The following is a 19,240-nucleotide window of genomic DNA, read 5'->3' as shown; positions in this document are numbered from 1 at the left end:
ATATACGCGTCGAGTTGATAATACTATTGTAATAATTCCCTTTTAGCAGGTTTTCTGGGCAATTTTCTTTCGAAAGGTCTTAAATCAAATCAATTAATTGTTAATACGGATGAAAAAACATTGAAGCCAATTGCACGATTGAAGGAACCTCGGGATTTATTCGCACTGCCTAAGGATAAGGACAATGATTGCTCACAGCAGGCCCCCAGATGGCCGGTAGAATGCCAGGTGAGTTAAAAAAAAAAAAAAATATATATATATATATATAAATTTATATATATTTATACATATCTATAATTTGCATTCATTGTATATATAGATATATAGACAGATTTACTATATCTAACCAGCTCAGTCGACCAGATGCTAATCTGATTTGTACTTAAATAAAACAAGTAAGAAAACTCTAGTCGAAACTGCTCGACAATGAGAGCCCCTGAACCGTTTGGTCAACTGATATTCCATAATTTTTTCCCTTGTTTCTTGCTTACACAAGAATTAACATATGCTCGCACACGCGCTCCAGTGGGGAGATTTATTTTTATAACGGTTTTGTGAAAAGTATGTAACAGTCATCATCGCAGGCCCTATAAAGTATATATATTCTTGATCTGGGCGACGAGCAGCCCTGTTCGTCCGCCCTTATGAACGCCTGGATCTCAGAAATTATGGGCTAGAAAGCTAAAATTTTGCACTTATTTTACTTAGTTTATTATGTTTTTTCGATAACTCATCCGATATTTTTTATCGAGGATAATCGATAAATTGATGTTGTCTTTCCAGCCTAATTTAAACACTTTAAGAACTGGAGACTTTAGATTTACTGATTTTGGATTCGAGCAGTCTAGATTGTGATAACATATAAACGATATTCTTTAAAGCACATATGAATCTACATAGATTTTATATTTACTTTAGAATTGAAATCTCTAGCTAAGATCGACACGTTCACGTTCGCGGAGAAATGTTATGCATTGAAGCTCTGTTTTTGTTTTCTGTTTAAGACTATATAACAAAGCAAAGCATAATAATATGTACGTTATTGTATTATTATTACTAGCTGGCCCGGCAAACGTTGCATTCACCTATCCATTATTTCTAGGTAAAAAATTGTTGAAAGCTATGTTGTTCAGGTAGGGATGCACTCTGATTAATTTATTAATCGGATTTTCATTCAAGCACCTTGTGGTAAACGACATTCTTCGTTTTTTGGTCAGGTGCAAGAACAAATATTACGGATGGTTTGCCAACACGTGAGCATGCCACGTACAATTGACCATGAGAAAAACACACATTTTCTAGATTGAGGCCACAAATAGTCAAAGATTGGTCCTGTGATTTGTTGATCGTCATGGCGAAGACAAGACGAATCGGGAATTGAATTCGTTTAAACTCAAAGGGCATATCTGTTGGGATCATCGGAATCCTAGGAATAAGAACTTCCTCATCTTTAAATTTTCCTTTGAGTATTGACGCGTGAATCACATTGCTCATCAGTTTTCTTATCACCAAACGCGTTCCATTGCACAGTTGTAAATTGTGCGGTGGTAAACCAGGCACATCCAAGGAGTTCAAAAATTCAGTTGGGTAATTAGTGGCTTCTTCTTCGTTTGTTACACAGTCGATAGATTTGAATGAATACAGAGTACCAACAATTTTATTTTGAATTATAAAATTAAGGTCATCCACATCTTTATTTTTAGCCGCCAAAATTGCTCGCTCACTTAACCATTTAGTATTTTTGTGGAAAGCAATGATATTCGGAAATACTTTGTTGATAAGCTCATCTATTGATGAGACGAAATTGCAAAAATTTTGAGGAAATGAAATCAAGCCACTCGATTCGTCAACAGGAATACGGTCATTACCGATGTTCAGCAATTGCTTCGAGAAATCATCAGCAGATAGATCGTTCAACAATGCAACTCTCATATTTACAGACAGTTGAAGTTTGGCTACATATCGCCAAAGATTTGATGCTTTGAGGCAAGCGTTTATTTCGTCGGCAGCAGTAGATCTTGGCATTACTGGTAGTGTTTGTCGGAAATCGCCAGATAATAAAATCATTGAACCACCAAAACATCTCGAGTCATTGCGCAGATCTATTAATGTTCGGTCTAGTGCTTCCAATGCGCGTTTGTGCGCCATTGTGCATTCGTCCCACATGATAATTTTTGATGCTACTAAAACTTTGGCCATTGAAGTATATTTGCGAGATTTTGTGCTGTGCATCTTCAATAGGTTGCAATGATCCAATGCGATGGCAAATCTGGCCTTGAATCTTTAAATTCAAAGCCATAGTTATAGTTAGATTTACAAACACTTTTTACAGAAATCTAACAAACTACATTATTCCAATTTTTTTTTTTTCTAATCATAGAAAATAAAATTTTGAACGTAAATTACCTTAAATGTCGGATTATATCCGTCTCCAATAATTTCCGCCCCAAATGAAGTAATTTGGAAACAGGCATTGTATTTTTGAGTGGTCGCTAGAAAATGTCGTGATTCTAGTGTTTCGCCATAAAGCAGGAAACGCAATGGCTCTGGTGGCGGGACCACTAATGGCAATGTCACTTTACCACTAAGGCAGCACAAACCGGGCGTTTCACCAGCAAAATTCAATGCGCCACAATGCTGGCAAACAACGTCCATTGGCCCAATGCAAACTAAACGATGTCAATGTAGTCAATGGTGCAATCATATCGAAACGCTGCTCGATTCAAATCAATCCTTGAACAATTTCTTATTGCCGTTTCACGGGCTACCTCTCTTTGAGAAACACGAATTAAGGCCCTTCTTTGCTGGGTACTAACGCGGCGCCTTTCTCGGGCGATTTCTCCATCTTCGTCAGATAATTGACTCGCGAAATTCCGATGCCTAATTGCATTATGAGTCCGCCGGGAAAGATTAGATCTTCTAGGACGCGGCATTTTTATCAATAGTAACACTGAATATGCCCTCGCACAAAGCCACATAAAACAATCAAGAAATATAATATAAATAAATATAATAAATATAAATAATAATAATATAAATAATTTGCACAAATTTATGTTTGAGACAAACAAATACCTGAACTTTCGAGATATTTAGCTTCTGTACGCACGCGTATTATTTTTATCAAATGTGCTTTTTATACCCTGAACCCATTGAAAATGGGAAATCAGGGTATAATGGTTTTGTGAAAAAGTATGTAATGGGCAGAAGGAGGCGTGGCAGACCCCATAAAGTATATATATTCTTGATCAGCGCGACGAGCTGAGTCGATATAGCCCTGTCCGTCTGTCCGTCCGTCCGTATGAGTGCGTCGATCTCAGAAATTATAAGAGCTAGAGAGCTGAAATTTGGCATGCATATTTTTTCGATAACTCATCCGATAACTTTTTATAGAGAATAATCGAAAAATCGATTTTGTTTTTTATGCCTAATTTCAACACTTTTAGACCTGGAGTCTTCAAATTTGCGTTGTATATAAAGTTAATCGATGCAAATATTTTGTGATTTACAGATTTTGGATACCACGCCCCCTTCTCCACCGATTTGTAAAAAACGCATTTCAAGTACTAGAGACTTGTGCTTTGGAAGGTACACATATATTTACCATATGATTACCCTCTAAAAGTTGCATTAAGATCGTATGTCTACAAAAGAAATTATTCAACAAAAAAAGTCTCATAATATTGCCCACGCTGCAGCGCAGCCCAAGCGCAGTCGCTGCTTACTGCGCAGTTAGCAGAGCGCAGGCTTGTGCGTGCGTGTGGATGCATGTGTATGTATGTGTGCATAAAAGAAGTGCAGAATGATTAGAATATCAGCTTAGAGGGTTCAGGGTATCTCCTAGTCGAGCAGTCTCGACTAGAGCCTTCTTACTTGTTAATGTTTTCTAAGTTCGTATTCTTAATTTCAGGAACCACTTTTCGCGTCCCTTTCAGTTTTTCGTGTTTTTCTACCATACGTTTTGTATGCCGTCATGCTATTCATTTCTTATACCCTGAAACCGTTGAAAATGGGAAATCAGGGTATAATGGCTTTGTTAAAAGTATGTAACAGCACTAACCAGAGAGCACATAGAGTAGACCTGTAAAACAAACTTTTCTACAGCAGAAAATGTTAAGTTGGTGGACCACTATACTTCGTATTTGCTCGGCTCGGTCGCTGGAGGTTCGAGCAGTGAAAATATTGCACGACAAAGTCAGTGCGCTGCAAGCGCTTAAACGAAATGGTTCCATTCTCTCTCTCTCTCTCCCTCTCTCTCTCTCTCTCTATCGTCTCTCAAATCACCGAACTCAGCAGCGCACAAAAATTTAAATTTGTTCGCGACGATCCCAGCTCTTTCCTTTTGAGTGAAGGGTATACCTAAATCATAAGAGCGTTTGTTAGGCTCATGCAAACAAATTGTAAGCGTTTCGATGGTTATTCGTGGGAAGGGTATGAAAGCGTTGGTGCTCATAATGAAAATGTTTTCGCGACAAGCGTGCACACTCACACTCTCCCTTGCTACATGTTCAGGACTTGAACAGATTACATTTGAGCTCAGATCCTCTAATCAGTAGTCAATTCATGTACTTCAATAATATGTACAAATTTCTGTTCACTTATCAACAATTTTTAATTTATTTAATTTATTTACTCCCCACTGGAAAGGCCTTTGTAATATTATTGTTTATCACTTATTATAATTTTAAAAATCTTAAATAAAAATTTCGCTTTGATAGAAAGCCGCTGATTTTATACAAGACCGTCGACTGCGCACCGGCGCTAAATATGCCTACATTATTGGTTTCAAAAAAACGTATTTTCGTGTTATCGCTGCCCTCATATATAGAGACTAAGCCTAGAGTATTTATAGCTTCATACATTTACCGAATACTGATAGGAAAAAACACAAAGCTAGGATTATAAATTACTTAACTTATTTCTCAGGTCATTGGAGAGCGAATTATACACATTCCTTATGTGCCAGTGCAACCCGAACCACTTAACGTGCCAACGGGCAATGAGCTAAAGCCGCGCCCAGTTGGTGAGGAAAACGGCATTGTTGTTTTTTCATACTGTCCTATAAGTGCTGTAAACTATGTGAGTACTATAATTTTACTTTTTGTGGTACCAACAAATATGCACAGCCAGCACACTCACACTTAACAAACTTGGGAGGGCAGACATGTGATGGTGATTTCAACGAAAATTTTTTGTTGGGATATTATCATAATTTTATTGAATTTTAACAAAAATACAGGGAAGCACACATACAAAAATCAAGACAGAGGAAAAGTCAAGTGAAGATTCAGATGACTCTTCGGATTCCAGGAATGAATTCATATCTGTTAATCGGAGAATGACGCTACAGTCGGGGAAAACACATCTAAACAGGGTGTCTAAACTATTTAATAGGTTGGATGATCACTCTACGAGCAATTCTCAGGATGATGATGATGACTACAATGTAAGTGTGGATGGTAAAGAGACCCGTGAGAAACCCGTTATTCAGAGTATCATCGATGCGAAGAAAAAACGGTTCGAAACTACAACACTACAGCATAGCACAGATGGAAAGATTAAGGGCACTTCTAAAGTTGACGACATTTGGAAGAACAATAGTTCTGAGTACAAACCCGCTTCGCCGCATTACGTTCTTAGTCAGTTTGGCAAAAAAGTATCTAAGGCGATTATTAAAAAGATTATCGATTACGACGAAAAGCCCTCGACTGGCACTAGCAGCCTAACCTCAGAAAAGGTACAGAATAAATATGCAGTTACCCCCTTCAAGCTTCCCAAAACAAATATTCCACGCCTGGAAGTTGCTTTCCAAGGCAATTCACAACAATCATTTGAAAAAGTTTCACATTCACGCAAATGTAACATGATCGGTGACAGGGACGAAGACATAAACAGCAGTGACGACTGCAGCATAGAAATGAATGACATTGTAAACGACGACGTTATAAGTGGCTGCGACGGGAAAGTTTCAGTTGGTCGTTTAGTCGGTGGCGCGGATAAGTGTCCCCGTACTAGCTCGAGCTCAGTATCGGATTCAGAAACGCTAGTTGGGGAAGAAAGCATGTGCAGGATTGCATGTAATAATGAATGAATATTAAAATACAAATTAGACATCAGTACGAGTCCAAATCTCAATCTCAATCCATAAATCCATAATACGCATACTTTTGAATTATTTCTAGCTTCTAATATTAAATAACTTCAATAATATAAGTAGCCACACGGCCGTATAATATCTTATATTGCTTGAGTTTGAAGATTAAGCTCGTGCTGGAATCTAACTCCATTTAACTAAAGCGGAAATTGAAACATACTCTTTGCCCACAGCAGCACCGGATAAAATGCCTAAGGATTTGCCTTTGATTCCAGCACCACTTTGTACGCGAGCCGTGACCATGGCTGCAGCAGTAGCAGCTGTGGCAAGGGGTCGTCGTCGAGGTTTTGAATCGATTCCGGGCAGCAATATTGGGGTACCTCATATGAGTACTAGCATTAACACTAGCACTTATGATCAAGCTAACGATAGACATAATCCTGAGCTTAATAATGTTACTGATCGGACAACCTTTCAATCTCAACATATTTCCTATGATATTCCCCAAATGCAGTTCAGTCGCTCATCAGTGGGGGGCGCTAAATATGTGTCCAACTGTCATCCTATGAACGCCGAGGAGTACGAAAGTCTAGAATTTGAGTCCCGCTTCGAATCAGGAAATTTGGCTAAGGCAGTGCAGATTACACCCACTTATTATGAGCTTTATCTACGCCCTGATCTCTATACAAGCCGATCGAAACAATGGTTCTATTTTCGCGTTCGACACACCCGTCGTAACATGCTCTACCGGTTCTCCATTGTAAATTTAGTGAAGTCAGATAGCCTTTATAACGATGGAATGCGACCAGTTATGTACTCTACTTTGGGAGCAAAGGAAAAAAACGAAGGCTGGAGAAGATGTGGTAACAACATATCCTATTATCGTAATGATGATGAGTAAGTATAATGTGCTAGATGTAAATTTCAAACACTAATATTAAAATCTCTACGCAGAAGCAACAATAATACAAATGAAGAGGACGAGGATAATTCGAGCTACACCCTGACTTTTACTATTGAGTTTGAGCATGATAATGATACAGTATTCTTTGCGCATAGCTACCCGTACACATACAGTGACTTGCAGGTATGTAACAAATAGTATGTGCTGCAGTATAAACAATCAACATAAAATTCCTTGTAGGATTATTTGATGGAAATACAGCGTCACCCTGTAAAATCAAAATTTTGTAAGCTGCGACTGCTCTGCCGGACGTTAGCAGGCAATAATGTGTATTATCTGACTGTTACTGCACCATCTAATAATGACGATACAATGCGGGTAAACGGTTATAGATAGCTAAGCTGGCTAAATAGTTAATATGTATTTTAAAAGTAGCGCAAAAAATCGATCGTTGTATCGGCACGCGTGCATCCCAGCGAGACGCCATCATCATGGATGATGAAGGGTCTGATGGATTTCATAACAGGAGATTCTACAGTAGCAAAGCGTCTACGTCACAAATTTATATTTAAACTAGTACCGATGCTAAATCCAGATGGTGTAATAGTTGGCAACACTCGGAACTCGCTAACTGGGAAGGACTTAAATCGTCAGTATCGAACTGTTATTAGAGAAACTTATCCATCTATTTGGTATACAAAAGCGATGATAAGAAGGTAGCTAGCTAACCCTCAAAAAATTCTGATATTTAGTTCATCCCATCCTTAGACTGATAGAAGAATGTGGAGTGGCCATGTACTGTGATATGCACGCTCATTCACGCAAGCATAACATATTTATTTATGGCTGCGAAAACAAGCGTAATCCTGAAAAGCGGCTTACTGAGCAAGTTTTTCCGTTAATGCTACACAAAAACAGCGCCGATCGAGTATGTCCAATGTTTTCAGTTGACGTCCTTTCTCTTTAAAACAAATATTTTTCAGTTCTCATTTGAGAGCTGTAAGTTTAAAATACAACGGAGCAAGGAAGGTACAGGACGCATTGTTGTTTGGATGCTGGGCATTACGAACAGCTATACTATTGAAGCATCTTTTGGCGGCTCTTCACTGGGGTCACGTAAAGGCACACATTTCAACATTCAGGTAAAATATATATCGGTCATTCAATTCTACATACGTACGTAGAAATTTAATAGTTATTATCAAATTTATAGGATTATGAGCACATGGGACGAGCGTTTTGTGAAACTTTATTGGACTATTGTGATGAAAATCCGAACAAAGTAAAGCGACATGCTAAATTATTTAAGCAAATCAAAAAGATAAGAAAACGCGAGAAACGCGAACAGAAAGCATTGAAATTACAAAAAATGGCCGATCAGGGATGTATTATAACTGAAAAATTAAGCGTTAAACGTTCTGTGGAGAGAAACGTCTCCTAGGAATGTAATTAATTCATTACACGTATATACACATCCCTAAGCATACAGCCGTAAACCGCTTTTTCTAAATGGTTTAATACATGTAAATTTTGTATTGTTGTCTCTGCTGCTGTTCCGCTGATTACTCAACAATATATTTAAAAAAAAGTTAATATGATAATGCTTTAAAAGCGGTGGCTTGTACCATCGAATCATGAAAATATGTGATGTCATGTTGCCACAGTTATGAATTTGAATGCTATCTATCGCTAATCGCCGTTATATATATATATATATATATATATATATATATATATATATATATATATATATATATAATTCATTATAAGCACACAGCACCAAGTGGCACATAAGTATATATAAATTACGATTTTTATTGTAGAACTTGTAGCAGTAGATTGCAAATTACCTTGCACAATGTACTATTTTTTGTTATCTTAATAAAACGATTATTACAGTTAGATGCTATATATAATTATATTCAACCAGCTTTACAACAAAATCGAAACCATTCACTTTTAAATTTATACTCTATGCATACTGTCTTAAAGATTTTCATTTTGCATTTATCATGATTTTTCACTAATCCTAATGCATTAACATTTACAATAGATTTTAAATTTACTCAAACAACAGGAAAGACTCCGCTCTAAAATAATCGAAAGACTGATGCGTGAAGGCTCAAGCGCTGATGAGCCATTGAATATACCACTTTCCGATTATTCCAGGTAGGTTTCGTTTCCTTAATCTAAATTTTTTATCAAATAAAAAGAATGTAAAAAACTCTAGTCAATAGTGCTCGATTAGATACTACCCTGAAATAAATGAAATAAAAACTTATTTACTTATACAATGTAAAATAATTATTCTAAAATATTTACACTAAAGGTATGTATTTACCTGTACATATTATAAATTCTTGTCGTGAATGCTCACCAAAAATACCACTATGGTATCTATAAACTGCTTCAAAAGTCCTAGTGCTAACTAATCAACCATTTTAATTAATACAATCAAGGCTTAATAATAATTATTTTTATAAAAGTAAAACATAATGAACAATAATGGAGAGCTCTCAATAGAGAAATAGGTTTACTGCTGCATCGCCATCTAGCAAATAAAACTAACTGTTGCGAATTCTAGCACTTCAATTACAATGTAGAATAAGTTTGAAAACATTTTGTTTGCAAAACATTTTCTTAATTTATTAACGTCGATTGAAAATTCAGCATATGATAACCATATTCTATTCCATATTTGACATATTTTTAAAATGCCAAATCATTCACAACTAGCTACACTGGCATCTGACCTTCAGGGGAGTTTGGAGCCAGTATCCAAAATATAACAAAAATCGAAGTTGTATAAAAATCATCTGAATATATATTTAAAATTTGGAGACTCTAGCTTTAAAGATATAGGAGATATCATTTTATAAAATCCCGACTACAGCTTTTTTATTTGTTATACCCTGAACTCATTGAAAATGGGAAATCGCGGTATAATGGTATTGTTGAAATGTATGCAACAGGCAGAAGGAGGCGTGGCAGACCCCACAAAGTATATACATATATGACCTGGACGACAAGCTGAGTTGATTTAGTCCTGTCTGTCCGTCCGTCTGTCCGTATGTATGAACGCGTCGATCTCAGAAAATATATGAGTTAGAGACTTCAAATTTTAAATGTCTGTATATATAGCGCGGATATCGAGTTTTTCTCCATAAATCGATAACTCGACTTGTTATTTAGTTATCGATTAAAAACATTATCGAAAATCAGTTATAAAATTATATCTCCTACATTTTTAAAGCTTGAGTCTCCAAATTTTGAATATATATTTAGATGCATTTTATACAATTTCGATGTTTGTATTTACCCTCCACCCCTATATCACCCCCTTACCCACATATGTGTAAAAGGTGTATTTCAAATACAAGGGACTTGTGCTTTGGCAAATACATGCATGTTATAATTATAATCTGAAAGTTTCATGAAGATAGTGCGTATGTGTGTGCATGTGCGAATTATTGAAATATTAGTTGCTCGAAGGGTTGAAGGGATCTCATAGTCGAGCAGTCTCGACTAGAGCTTTCTTACTTGTTTCAATTCTGGCTGAACGAAAAGCAATTAGCCTTCATATGAAGTAAATACATATACCGTTGCAGTTTTAAAGGTAGGATTACAAATATCATTTAATTAGTACGAAATAGCATTACTCGTTTCGTAAATTGACGTAATAATAGTTATCTTTTGATATTATGTATTTTATAAAGATACCATTTTTTAAAGATAGAGATAGATAGAGATTTCATTGAAACTTAAGGAAAGTTTATATATTTTTAAATAAATATTTGTATAAATATTCATTAAGTTGCGATGAAATTACTTGACTTGATGAAGATCGACATATACTTGAAAAAAAATTTGGATCTAAGATAAAAACTTTTGTTACTTGAAATCAATGATAATTCCGTGGATATAGTACTGATTGGCGCCTTTTGCGCTCTTTTTAAAGACATGCTTGTGAATCCGAATTGAAAAACACGTTTTTATACCCTGAACCCATTGAAAATGGGAAATCAGGGTATAATGGTTTTGTGAAAAAGTATGTAACGGGCAGAAGGAGTCATCGCAGACCCCATAAAGTATATATATTCTTGATCAGCAGGACGAGCTGAGTTGATATAGCCCTGTCCGTCCGTCCGTCCGTCCGTATGAGTGCGTCGGTCTCAGAAGTTATACGAGCTAAAGAGCTGAAATTTGGCATGCATACTCGTGTATGCCATACGCCGTACGAGTTTGCTTTATTTTTTCGATAACTCATCTGATAACTTTTTTATCGAGAATAATCGAAAAATTGATTTTGTTTTTTATGCCTAACTTGAACACTTTTAGAACTGGAGTATTCAAATTTGCGTTGTATATAAAGTTAATGGATACAAAGATTTTGTAATTTACAGATTTTGGATACCACGCCCCCTTCGCCCCTAATTTGTAAAAAGCACATTTCAAGTACTAGAGACTTGTGCTTTGGAATGTACACACATATTCACCATATGATTATGCTCGAAGTTTCAATGAGATCGTATGTTTACAAAAGAAATTATTCAACAAATAAATTCTCATAATATTGCCCACACTGCAGCGCAGCCCAAGCGCAGTCGCTGCTTACTGCGCAGTTAGCATAGCGCAGGCTTATGCGTGCGTGTGGATGCATGTGTATGTATGTGTGCATAAAAGAAGTGCAGAATGATTAGAATATCAGCTTAGAGGGTTCAGGGTATCTCCTAGTCGAGCAGTCTCGACTAGAGCCTTCTTACTTGTTTATTTTTACAGATGTATAAAATTAAAACTTTTTTCCTTTATTATATTCTGCCTTAGTGACGAAGGTAACTGCAGCTCTAGCTCTGACAATGAAGGCAAACATTCGATTACAGCGTCTGATCTTGAAGGTCCTTGCTGTGCGCCTATTCGAGCGCCACCGAGTTCACCTGAGATTATGCATGAGATTCGCAAGGTAATTTTGGATGTAAAATTGTTTCCTTTCAAAGCACATTGAGCACATCACGATTATATTCACTCACCACCAACAGTTTCGAGTCCGACGAATGCATAAGGTGATGCATGTTTTGGATCAAATATACTTTTCGCCGGTTCTACAACGAAAGTTCAAGGCTCTTGCGCGTCTTAAGCGCCGCCGCCATAAATTGGGTTGCAAGGCGGTTGGTTCAAAGCGTGCTACTGGTGGTGGGGGTGGACCAAGTTCACCAAATGGCAATGCCAGTGAGAGATTGATAAGCAGCGAAAGCCCCCAGATAACAGTCAAAACCGCACGCCAGTCGCCTGACTCTGAAAGCTCCGAAAGCAATGGGTCTCAGTCGTCAGACTTATTGACCGATGCAAGTAACGAAATAAATCAGACTGGTAAACAGTCAACTCGTAAGCGTAACAAAAAAAAGAAGCACATGCCTACAGAAAAATGCAAAACTAAAGCAACTAACCGAAAAATGCGTATTGACCGGAACTTGCGACTTTGGCTGGCTAACCGACGCATTTTCATTTTTCGCCGCAAAAAGGTACATTCAAGAGCTGTGAACTATACACTATAAGTACAAGAAATATTTCTGTGGCCTGGCGAAACACTTCTACTTTCTATTTTCACATAACCAGTTGCTAAATTTGTAGAATAAATACAAAACGATAAATTAACATAGAAATATTTAACTCATTTAAGCGCCATGCCATCACATCAAAAATTGAAATACCCTTCTACAATATACCGTATTCTAATTATACATTTTTTCGTTTGTTTTAGAACCGCCGACAGCGTATCCGAAACAAGCCGCTTAAGAAGCGTGGCGAAGTGATTAGAACGGCACTCGATTTACCTACCACCGATCCGGGCTCTGATTTACATTTTTCCACAGATGATGAAGAACTTTTCCCAACAGGTAACGTCACATTTGGGGCAGTAGCACCACTTCGTCACACTCTACTGCAGAGTGAGTTGCAGCGGCGATATATTGAAGAAATTGGAGACTTGGTAGTACAAAAGCCCAAACCCGCTCATATGCCGCCAGAATTAATCGTGACAGCACCCTCCAAAAACTGCGGTCCAGGTGGGGTTAAAAAATTGGAAGTATACAAACTGATACCTAGCACAGCACCCGAGCAACAAGCTCAGATGCAAGCCCAGACAAGCGGTACTGGCGCTCGACGCACGTATTCCTGGCACAATCTCAACCAAGATAGCGGCCGTGCTAAACCTAGTTTCTTCATGAACGAATCAAAGCCAGACCCAAAGATTCAGAAGAGTCCACCGAGGCGGTAAGTTTTGAGCCGATTAGTACATATCATTTTCTAGTCCTCTCCTTACGTCCGCAGTATACCAAACAATTTCATCCCACTAAATCTGCAAAGACATGGCCATTCAAACCACGCTGAGGACCTACATGTAAAACTATCCATTAAAAAAAAAATTTGGGCGGGAGCTCACGGTGACTCTGACGTTCGACCACTGGGTTGGTACAAAGGCCAATCCCAGGCACATGCTCACATGGCTACCGTGATGGCAACGGCAGCAGCTACTGCAGCTCTTCGAAGCGCTGAAGGGTCACAAGCTCGAAGCATGTATACCGCCGCTAGCAACAAGGAACCATTGATATCGGCAGCAGAATCAAAAACAGGTTCAGCAACCTTACCACCTGCTTATGTAGGTGCGCCACGTAGATCCCGCAAATTGGAGCAGGTGGATTTATTTAAGTAAGTTTGAAAAAAAAAAAAAAAATTCGTAGGAGATTTATAAATTTATCATTTGTAGCGCCTGTTCAGAAAAGCTGTTATTGTGGCAGCAAAGCCATAAAAAAGCACAGCCGTCAAACACGCGCCTTTTGGGCGGAACGACTACTAAACTAGAGAATCCGCAGATCTTTATACGCGGTCGCAAACCAAAAAAAATCATCCGAACAACCGGCGGAAATGATGCCCATTCAAACGTGTCCGGAGTAACTGGGAAGGGGAAACGCAAGACAAGTATCATTAAACTTGCTGATACGACGCAGTTTGTAACACGTTTTTCACGAACGCATACCAGTACTGGAGGTTCTGCCACTGGTAATCTACAGCAACATCAAATTACTCAGATGCAAAGGCTAATTTTAAAAACTCAATCAGGCAGCGGATCAGAAAGCATACAAAACGCCTCTGTCAGTGGCATTCAAAACCCTGGTGGACGCATTACTAGTAAGTTTAAGACTGGTGGCATAGTCGTAACAGCGGTCCAACAATCATTGGGCAGTCATGCAGGGGGTGTTAATGTTTCAAAACGTTTTCCCCATACTGGTGGTCTGCCCATAAAGAATAGCAGCAACAGTCTCGCCTCTGATACTCAAAACATGTTTCAATGCCGCATCGAAAATAAACAAGTGGCAGGAATATCCCTAGACACGGTCAACCTGGTACGCAAGGTTAAGACAAAGTTGAAAAAACGGAAGTCCCGCACGCTTGCGAATGATGCCTCTACATCAGCTAAATAAAATCTATCAGTAATTAAGCCGAAACACTAATATCCCGGACATCCCTCGACGCCCTCCTCGACAGTTTCCTTTATCAAACTCTTTCATGTACTTGTATGCGAATTTATTATTAAGCCAAATTTTAGTTGAATTAGTTATAGAAATAATGCGCCACAATGGCAGTAAGGAAAATAACCAATTAGCAAAATGTGAGCGCATTGATGTAGCAAAATTTATGGGGTACTATACTACCCCAAAGTGTAGGCATTGCGTATAATGTACATATATTTGAATATTCACTTGTATATATATACATATACAATATATATATATATACATATATATATATATATTATATATATATAGTACTTATAATCAGGAGTTAAATTTTAGGACGTCATTTCTATAAAAATTCCCAATAAAAATTCATGTTATTAACTAACAACGCATATGTACTATGTTGTTCGTAGCATCTCTGAAGCACTGCTTTAGCCACTAACAAAAATCGACACTAAATCCAGGTAGCTAACTTAAATACACAAGCGATTAGAGGTTACATTTCAATGAATGCAAACAAACAAACGAATACTTCTGTAATCAGTGTATAAGAAACAAAACACATACCTTTCCTTAGTATCGAACTAAATTCGTGTATCAATGTTCCTCGAATAAAGCCCGCTTGAATATAATCAGTGTTGCCGTTTTTCCCCGATAAAAACCAGCTGAATTTGGACAAAATATAAGCCAAAATAAGCTAAATCCCAGACACAATTAGCTGAAAAATAAGCTAATATTTTAAAATTGATTTTATATATCGTAATAGACAATACACGTACAAATATTGTAAGAAACATTTCATATTCATGAAAAATACAACGATAATAATAGAAATTTCAACATTACATTCACTTAAATTCTTACATTGATAATAAATCTTCTTCTAGATATTCGACAGTCTCTTTGGGCTCATAATTTAAATGTTCTTTGCTTTCGATCGATTTTAGGCGGTTGGGAAAAACTATGTAATCAAAACAACATCTGTTATGTCGGCTTAATTTGGATGTAAAATTTAAAAATATTAGTTTCTGTTTTAATGAGACTGTAATTCTTTGAGTCTTTACCTTATTGTTGAGTTTAACGTATCAATGCTCATCCTATTTCTAATTTAATTTTTAATTAAATTGACTTGGCTAATTGACTTCGGCATTCCACAAAGATAACAAATGTATGCGAGTCGCAACAGCCAATCTATTTATTCACTATATGTTAAAGAGTGAAGAATTGCAGAACTAGTGATGTGAGCCTTTAATTGTTGCCAGCTTGTTAATTTGTCTATTAATCGGTAACTAATATCTAAAAATAAAAATATCTGATTCGATTCATAAATAAGCCAGATTTCCGATATCCGCGATTCCAAACATTTTTCCGCAATCGCACTTGAAAATAAGTCAGATCTGGCCGAAAATAGGCCAAAACGGCAACACTGAATATGATGCAAAAGTAATCAAAACGTTTTCTAAGTTTGCCCTCTAAAGATGACAATACCATCAAATTGTATAAACGAGGGCTATTCAATTCAAGCGATATATGATATACATATGTATCTTATCACCAGGCGTTATGTTTCAAACGCAAACAAGGGAAGTTCAACCCACATGTTTCCCATCTTGACGGAGTTAACCCAAAATTAGCTTATTTTGCCACATAGCAGTGCTAATGTTGAGCGTTTATTTTCAGAAATTAATTTAATTAAGACAAATAACAAACAAATTAGACACGGACACTTTAAAAGGCTTGCTTCACACCAAAAGTGGATTAAAGGAAAACTTAGAGCCTTCTGACAAACACCTAAAATATTTTAATCGAAACATGTATAAATTTTTGTAAAACATGTACATAAATGAATATGTATAATTTGAACAATGAAATTAATAACAACGAAGTAAAATACAGTTAATTTACAAATTTAATGGTTTATTCATTTTTTTGTATTGCTTAAAAAATGTACGTAGATCTACGTATTTCAGCAACATTGTGCTATGAAAAAACACGTAGATTTTGGAGCCTGGCTACGTAATTTTCAAATTTTGACATGGCATCCCTGGTTATCACCACTAACCATAGACACTGACCAGAGAACTCTCTGCTCTCTCAAATGTGTATATGTATGTATGCATGTGAGGCTCACATTGTGAGCACAAGCAGCAGCTCACGAAAATTGAAATTTCTTCGCAGCAAGAACCCATGTCTTCCCTTCTGAGTAGTGCTGCAAATCCATCGATGGAAATATCGATAGTATCGATGGACTTTCCTTTGTTAGATAGATCGATGGAATTTTCTCGATGTCGATAGATCGCTACAGACGCCAAGCCACAAGTAAGTTCATACGTTGATACTCAAATTATTATTAAAATTAGAATCTATTTTACACAAACAATTTGATTTATTTTTTAACATATAGCACATAGATACCTATTTACCACATTATTTAATTGTTGGCGGTTCCTCCACGGAAAATGGAAAATTTTTTGATCCCATTAATAGCAAACACGTTTTTTCTAATTGTTTTGGATTTTAGATAAAAGTGCTTAATAGCAAACACGTTTTTTCTAATTGTTTTGGATTTTAGATAAAAGTGCTTCTTCGCCTGCAGACGCCAATAAGGAATCTTCATTTGCTGTTACCACTAACCAGAGAACACATTGACCGGACAAGTAGTGTAAAGCGTTTTGCACACTTTTTTTCGGGAGTTATCTCCCAGACACTTCGTATTTGCTCGGCTCTTCACTTTTTGGGTTCGAGCTACGAAAACATACGAAAGCACAATCATTTCGCTTCATGCGCTCGACCGAGATGGTCGACTGTTGAACAAAGGATCCCTCTGCGCTGAATGTTTCCCTTGCTCTCTCTCTCTCTCACGATGCTCTCTGCTCTCTCAAATATGTATATGTATGTATGCATGTGAGCACAAGCAGCGCTCACAAATTGAAATTTCTTCGCAGCGAGAGCCCATGCCTACCCTTATGTGTGAAGAGTATACCGAACTTTTCAAACCGTTTGCTCAAATTTTTGTAAAAATGATCAATTTGACCTATTTACGTATTCATCTTTTTAAAAAGGTGTCAAATTGACCTACATATGTATGCACAAGTGCAAGGGTTAAAAAAAACACATCCCATTTTGCCCATTGGAATTAATCAGGTACCACATTTTTAAAAAACATTCATTCTGATAGGTAAACCCACGATCATTGAATCAAAACAGGTACTTAAACATAAGCGCGCCTCTTCAATCAAAGCCCAAAATCGTTCACACCATTCTAAGTTGAGGGAGGCACACGCCAATGTTCATCTCCCATGCATACATACAAACACATACACACACGCACATGTAAAGGCACACAGGCATACAAGTGCTTCTACAAGTTATATCCCAAAATTGTGAGCAGCGCCTCCCATGCGTACACACAATCAAATGTATATACATACATACATACATATGTATGTGAGCACTTCACAAGATCGACCAAATGCAAATGCTGGGATTTAAAATTGCTACAGGCAGCAAGAGCTTCGCACACAGGCATACAAATGCTCATAGTACATGTAGCATACTGTAAGTGTGTGTGTGCATGCTCGTCGCGAACACATTTTCATTATGCGCACCAACGCTTTCATACCCTTCCCACAAATAATATCGAAAACGCAAGGCAAACGGTTTGAAAAGTTAGGTATACTCTTCACACATAAGGGTAGGCATGGGTTCTCGCTGCGAAGAAATTTCAATTTTCGTTAGCCTACTTGTGCTCACATGCAGTACATAGTACATGTAGCAAGGGACAGTGTGTGTGTGCATGCTCGTCGCGAAAACATTTTCATTATGCGCACCAACGCTTTCATACCCTTCCCACAAATAATAACGAAAACGCATGGCAAACGGTTTGAAAAGTTCGGTATACTCTTCACACATAAGGGTAGGCATGGGCTCTCGCTGCGAAGAAATTTCAATTTGTGAGCGCTGCTTGTGCTCACATGCATACATACATACACATATTTGAGAGAGCAGAGAGCATCGTGAGAGAGAGAGAGCAAGGGAAACATTCAGCGCAGAGGGATCCTTTGTTCAACAGTCGACCATCTCGGTCGAGCGCATGAAGCGAAATGATTGTGCTTTCGTATGTTTTCGTAGCTCGAGCCCAAAAAGTGAAGAGCCGAGCAAATACGAAGTGTCTGGGAGATAACTCCCGAAAAAAAGTGTGCAAAACGCTTTACACTACTTGTCCGGTCTATGTGTTCTCTGGTTAGTGCTGTTACGGTACACACTAAAAATATTGCGCCTCCGAATAACCGAAAGAAATTTGAGAAATCTCAAGTATGGAAGTTTTTTGAAAAATGCCAAGAAAAAAACTGTGAAATGCCTTGTGAAATGCCTGTTGTGTGGGCAGCAATATAAAACGAGCGGGAACACATCAATTATGCAAGAGCATTTAAAGCGTGCACATAATGGATCTCATGATAATTAATTTCAGTTTTAAGCTCAAGACTTTTGTGAAAGATAGTTAAGCTTTGTTTTTTAATTTTAAGTTAAATTTTAAGACTTGTTCATTACAGTCGAACTTTTTGTTTTTTAGTTATAAGATAAATATGAACCAAAGTTTATTTTTAGGATAGACTGTTTTGTGATTAACTGGAATACAAATATTATTTTTATGAATTAAGACGAAAAATCATGAATTGTTTTGAACTTACTAAGTATAAATGTTTATAAAGTTGATTTTTTTGCTAT

At 37.3% G+C, this 19,240-nt stretch overlaps 2 protein-coding genes and 1 long non-coding RNA gene across 20 annotated transcripts in view; 1 reads left to right on the top strand and 2 right to left on the bottom strand.

Annotated features, from left to right (window-relative positions):
• Positions 1–14,906, top strand: part of LOC6585874 (cytosolic carboxypeptidase Nna1) — a 78,530-nt gene extending 63,624 nt beyond the window's left edge. For 3 of the 18 annotated variants that reach the window (XM_032732951.2, XM_032732943.2, XM_032732946.2), the window contains exons 2-17: positions 50–228; positions 4,927–5,079; positions 5,240–6,077; positions 6,328–6,991; positions 7,049–7,181; positions 7,239–7,376; positions 7,434–7,714; positions 7,767–7,926; positions 7,982–8,140; positions 8,212–8,379; positions 9,052–9,167; positions 11,823–11,958; positions 12,035–12,517; positions 12,757–13,268; positions 13,326–13,703; positions 13,762–14,906. In XM_032732951.2, coding sequence (XP_032588842.1) covers positions 50–228; positions 4,927–5,079; positions 5,240–6,077; positions 6,328–6,991; positions 7,049–7,181; positions 7,239–7,376; positions 7,434–7,714; positions 7,767–7,926; positions 7,982–8,140; positions 8,212–8,379; positions 9,052–9,167; positions 11,823–11,958; positions 12,035–12,517; positions 12,757–13,268; positions 13,326–13,703; positions 13,762–14,476 — 5,213 coding nt within the window. In that variant the 3' untranslated portion in view covers positions 14,477–14,906. Of the gene's footprint in view, positions 1–46; positions 229–4,926; positions 5,080–5,239; positions 6,078–6,327; positions 6,992–7,048; positions 7,182–7,238; positions 7,377–7,433; positions 7,715–7,766; positions 7,927–7,981; positions 8,141–8,211; positions 8,380–9,051; positions 9,168–11,822; positions 11,959–12,034; positions 12,518–12,756; positions 13,269–13,325; positions 13,704–13,761 lie in introns of those variants that run through there. The other 15 variants (XM_032732950.2, XM_032732942.2, XM_032732944.2 and 12 more) reach the window with 13 other exon arrangements.
• Positions 1–15,163, bottom strand: part of LOC6585875 (glutamine-dependent NAD(+) synthetase) — a 45,793-nt gene extending 30,630 nt beyond the window's left edge. The window contains exon 1 of the mRNA XM_002011463.4: positions 15,080–15,163. The gene's annotated coding sequence lies outside the window, so the exon portion shown is untranslated. The remainder of the gene's footprint in view (positions 1–15,079) is intronic.
• A 131-nt stretch (positions 15,164–15,294) lies between these two features.
• Positions 15,295–16,245, bottom strand: LOC116804602. The gene is made up of 2 exons (XR_004364604.2): positions 15,577–16,245; positions 15,295–15,505 (listed from the first exon to the last, which is right to left on the bottom strand). It is a non-coding gene; the product is annotated as an uncharacterized LOC116804602 (long non-coding RNA).
• Positions 16,246–19,240: the final 2,995 nt, after the last annotated feature.

The sequence above is a fragment of the Drosophila mojavensis genome, unplaced genomic scaffold (genome assembly GCF_018153725.1).
Source record: "Drosophila mojavensis isolate 15081-1352.22 unplaced genomic scaffold, ASM1815372v1 contig_72, whole genome shotgun sequence".
In the NCBI taxonomy this organism is placed as follows: domain Eukaryota; kingdom Metazoa; phylum Arthropoda; class Insecta; order Diptera; family Drosophilidae; genus Drosophila; species Drosophila mojavensis.
The sequence above is the reverse complement of the archived record's forward strand: the minus strand, read 5'-3'. Positions and strand labels throughout refer to the sequence as shown.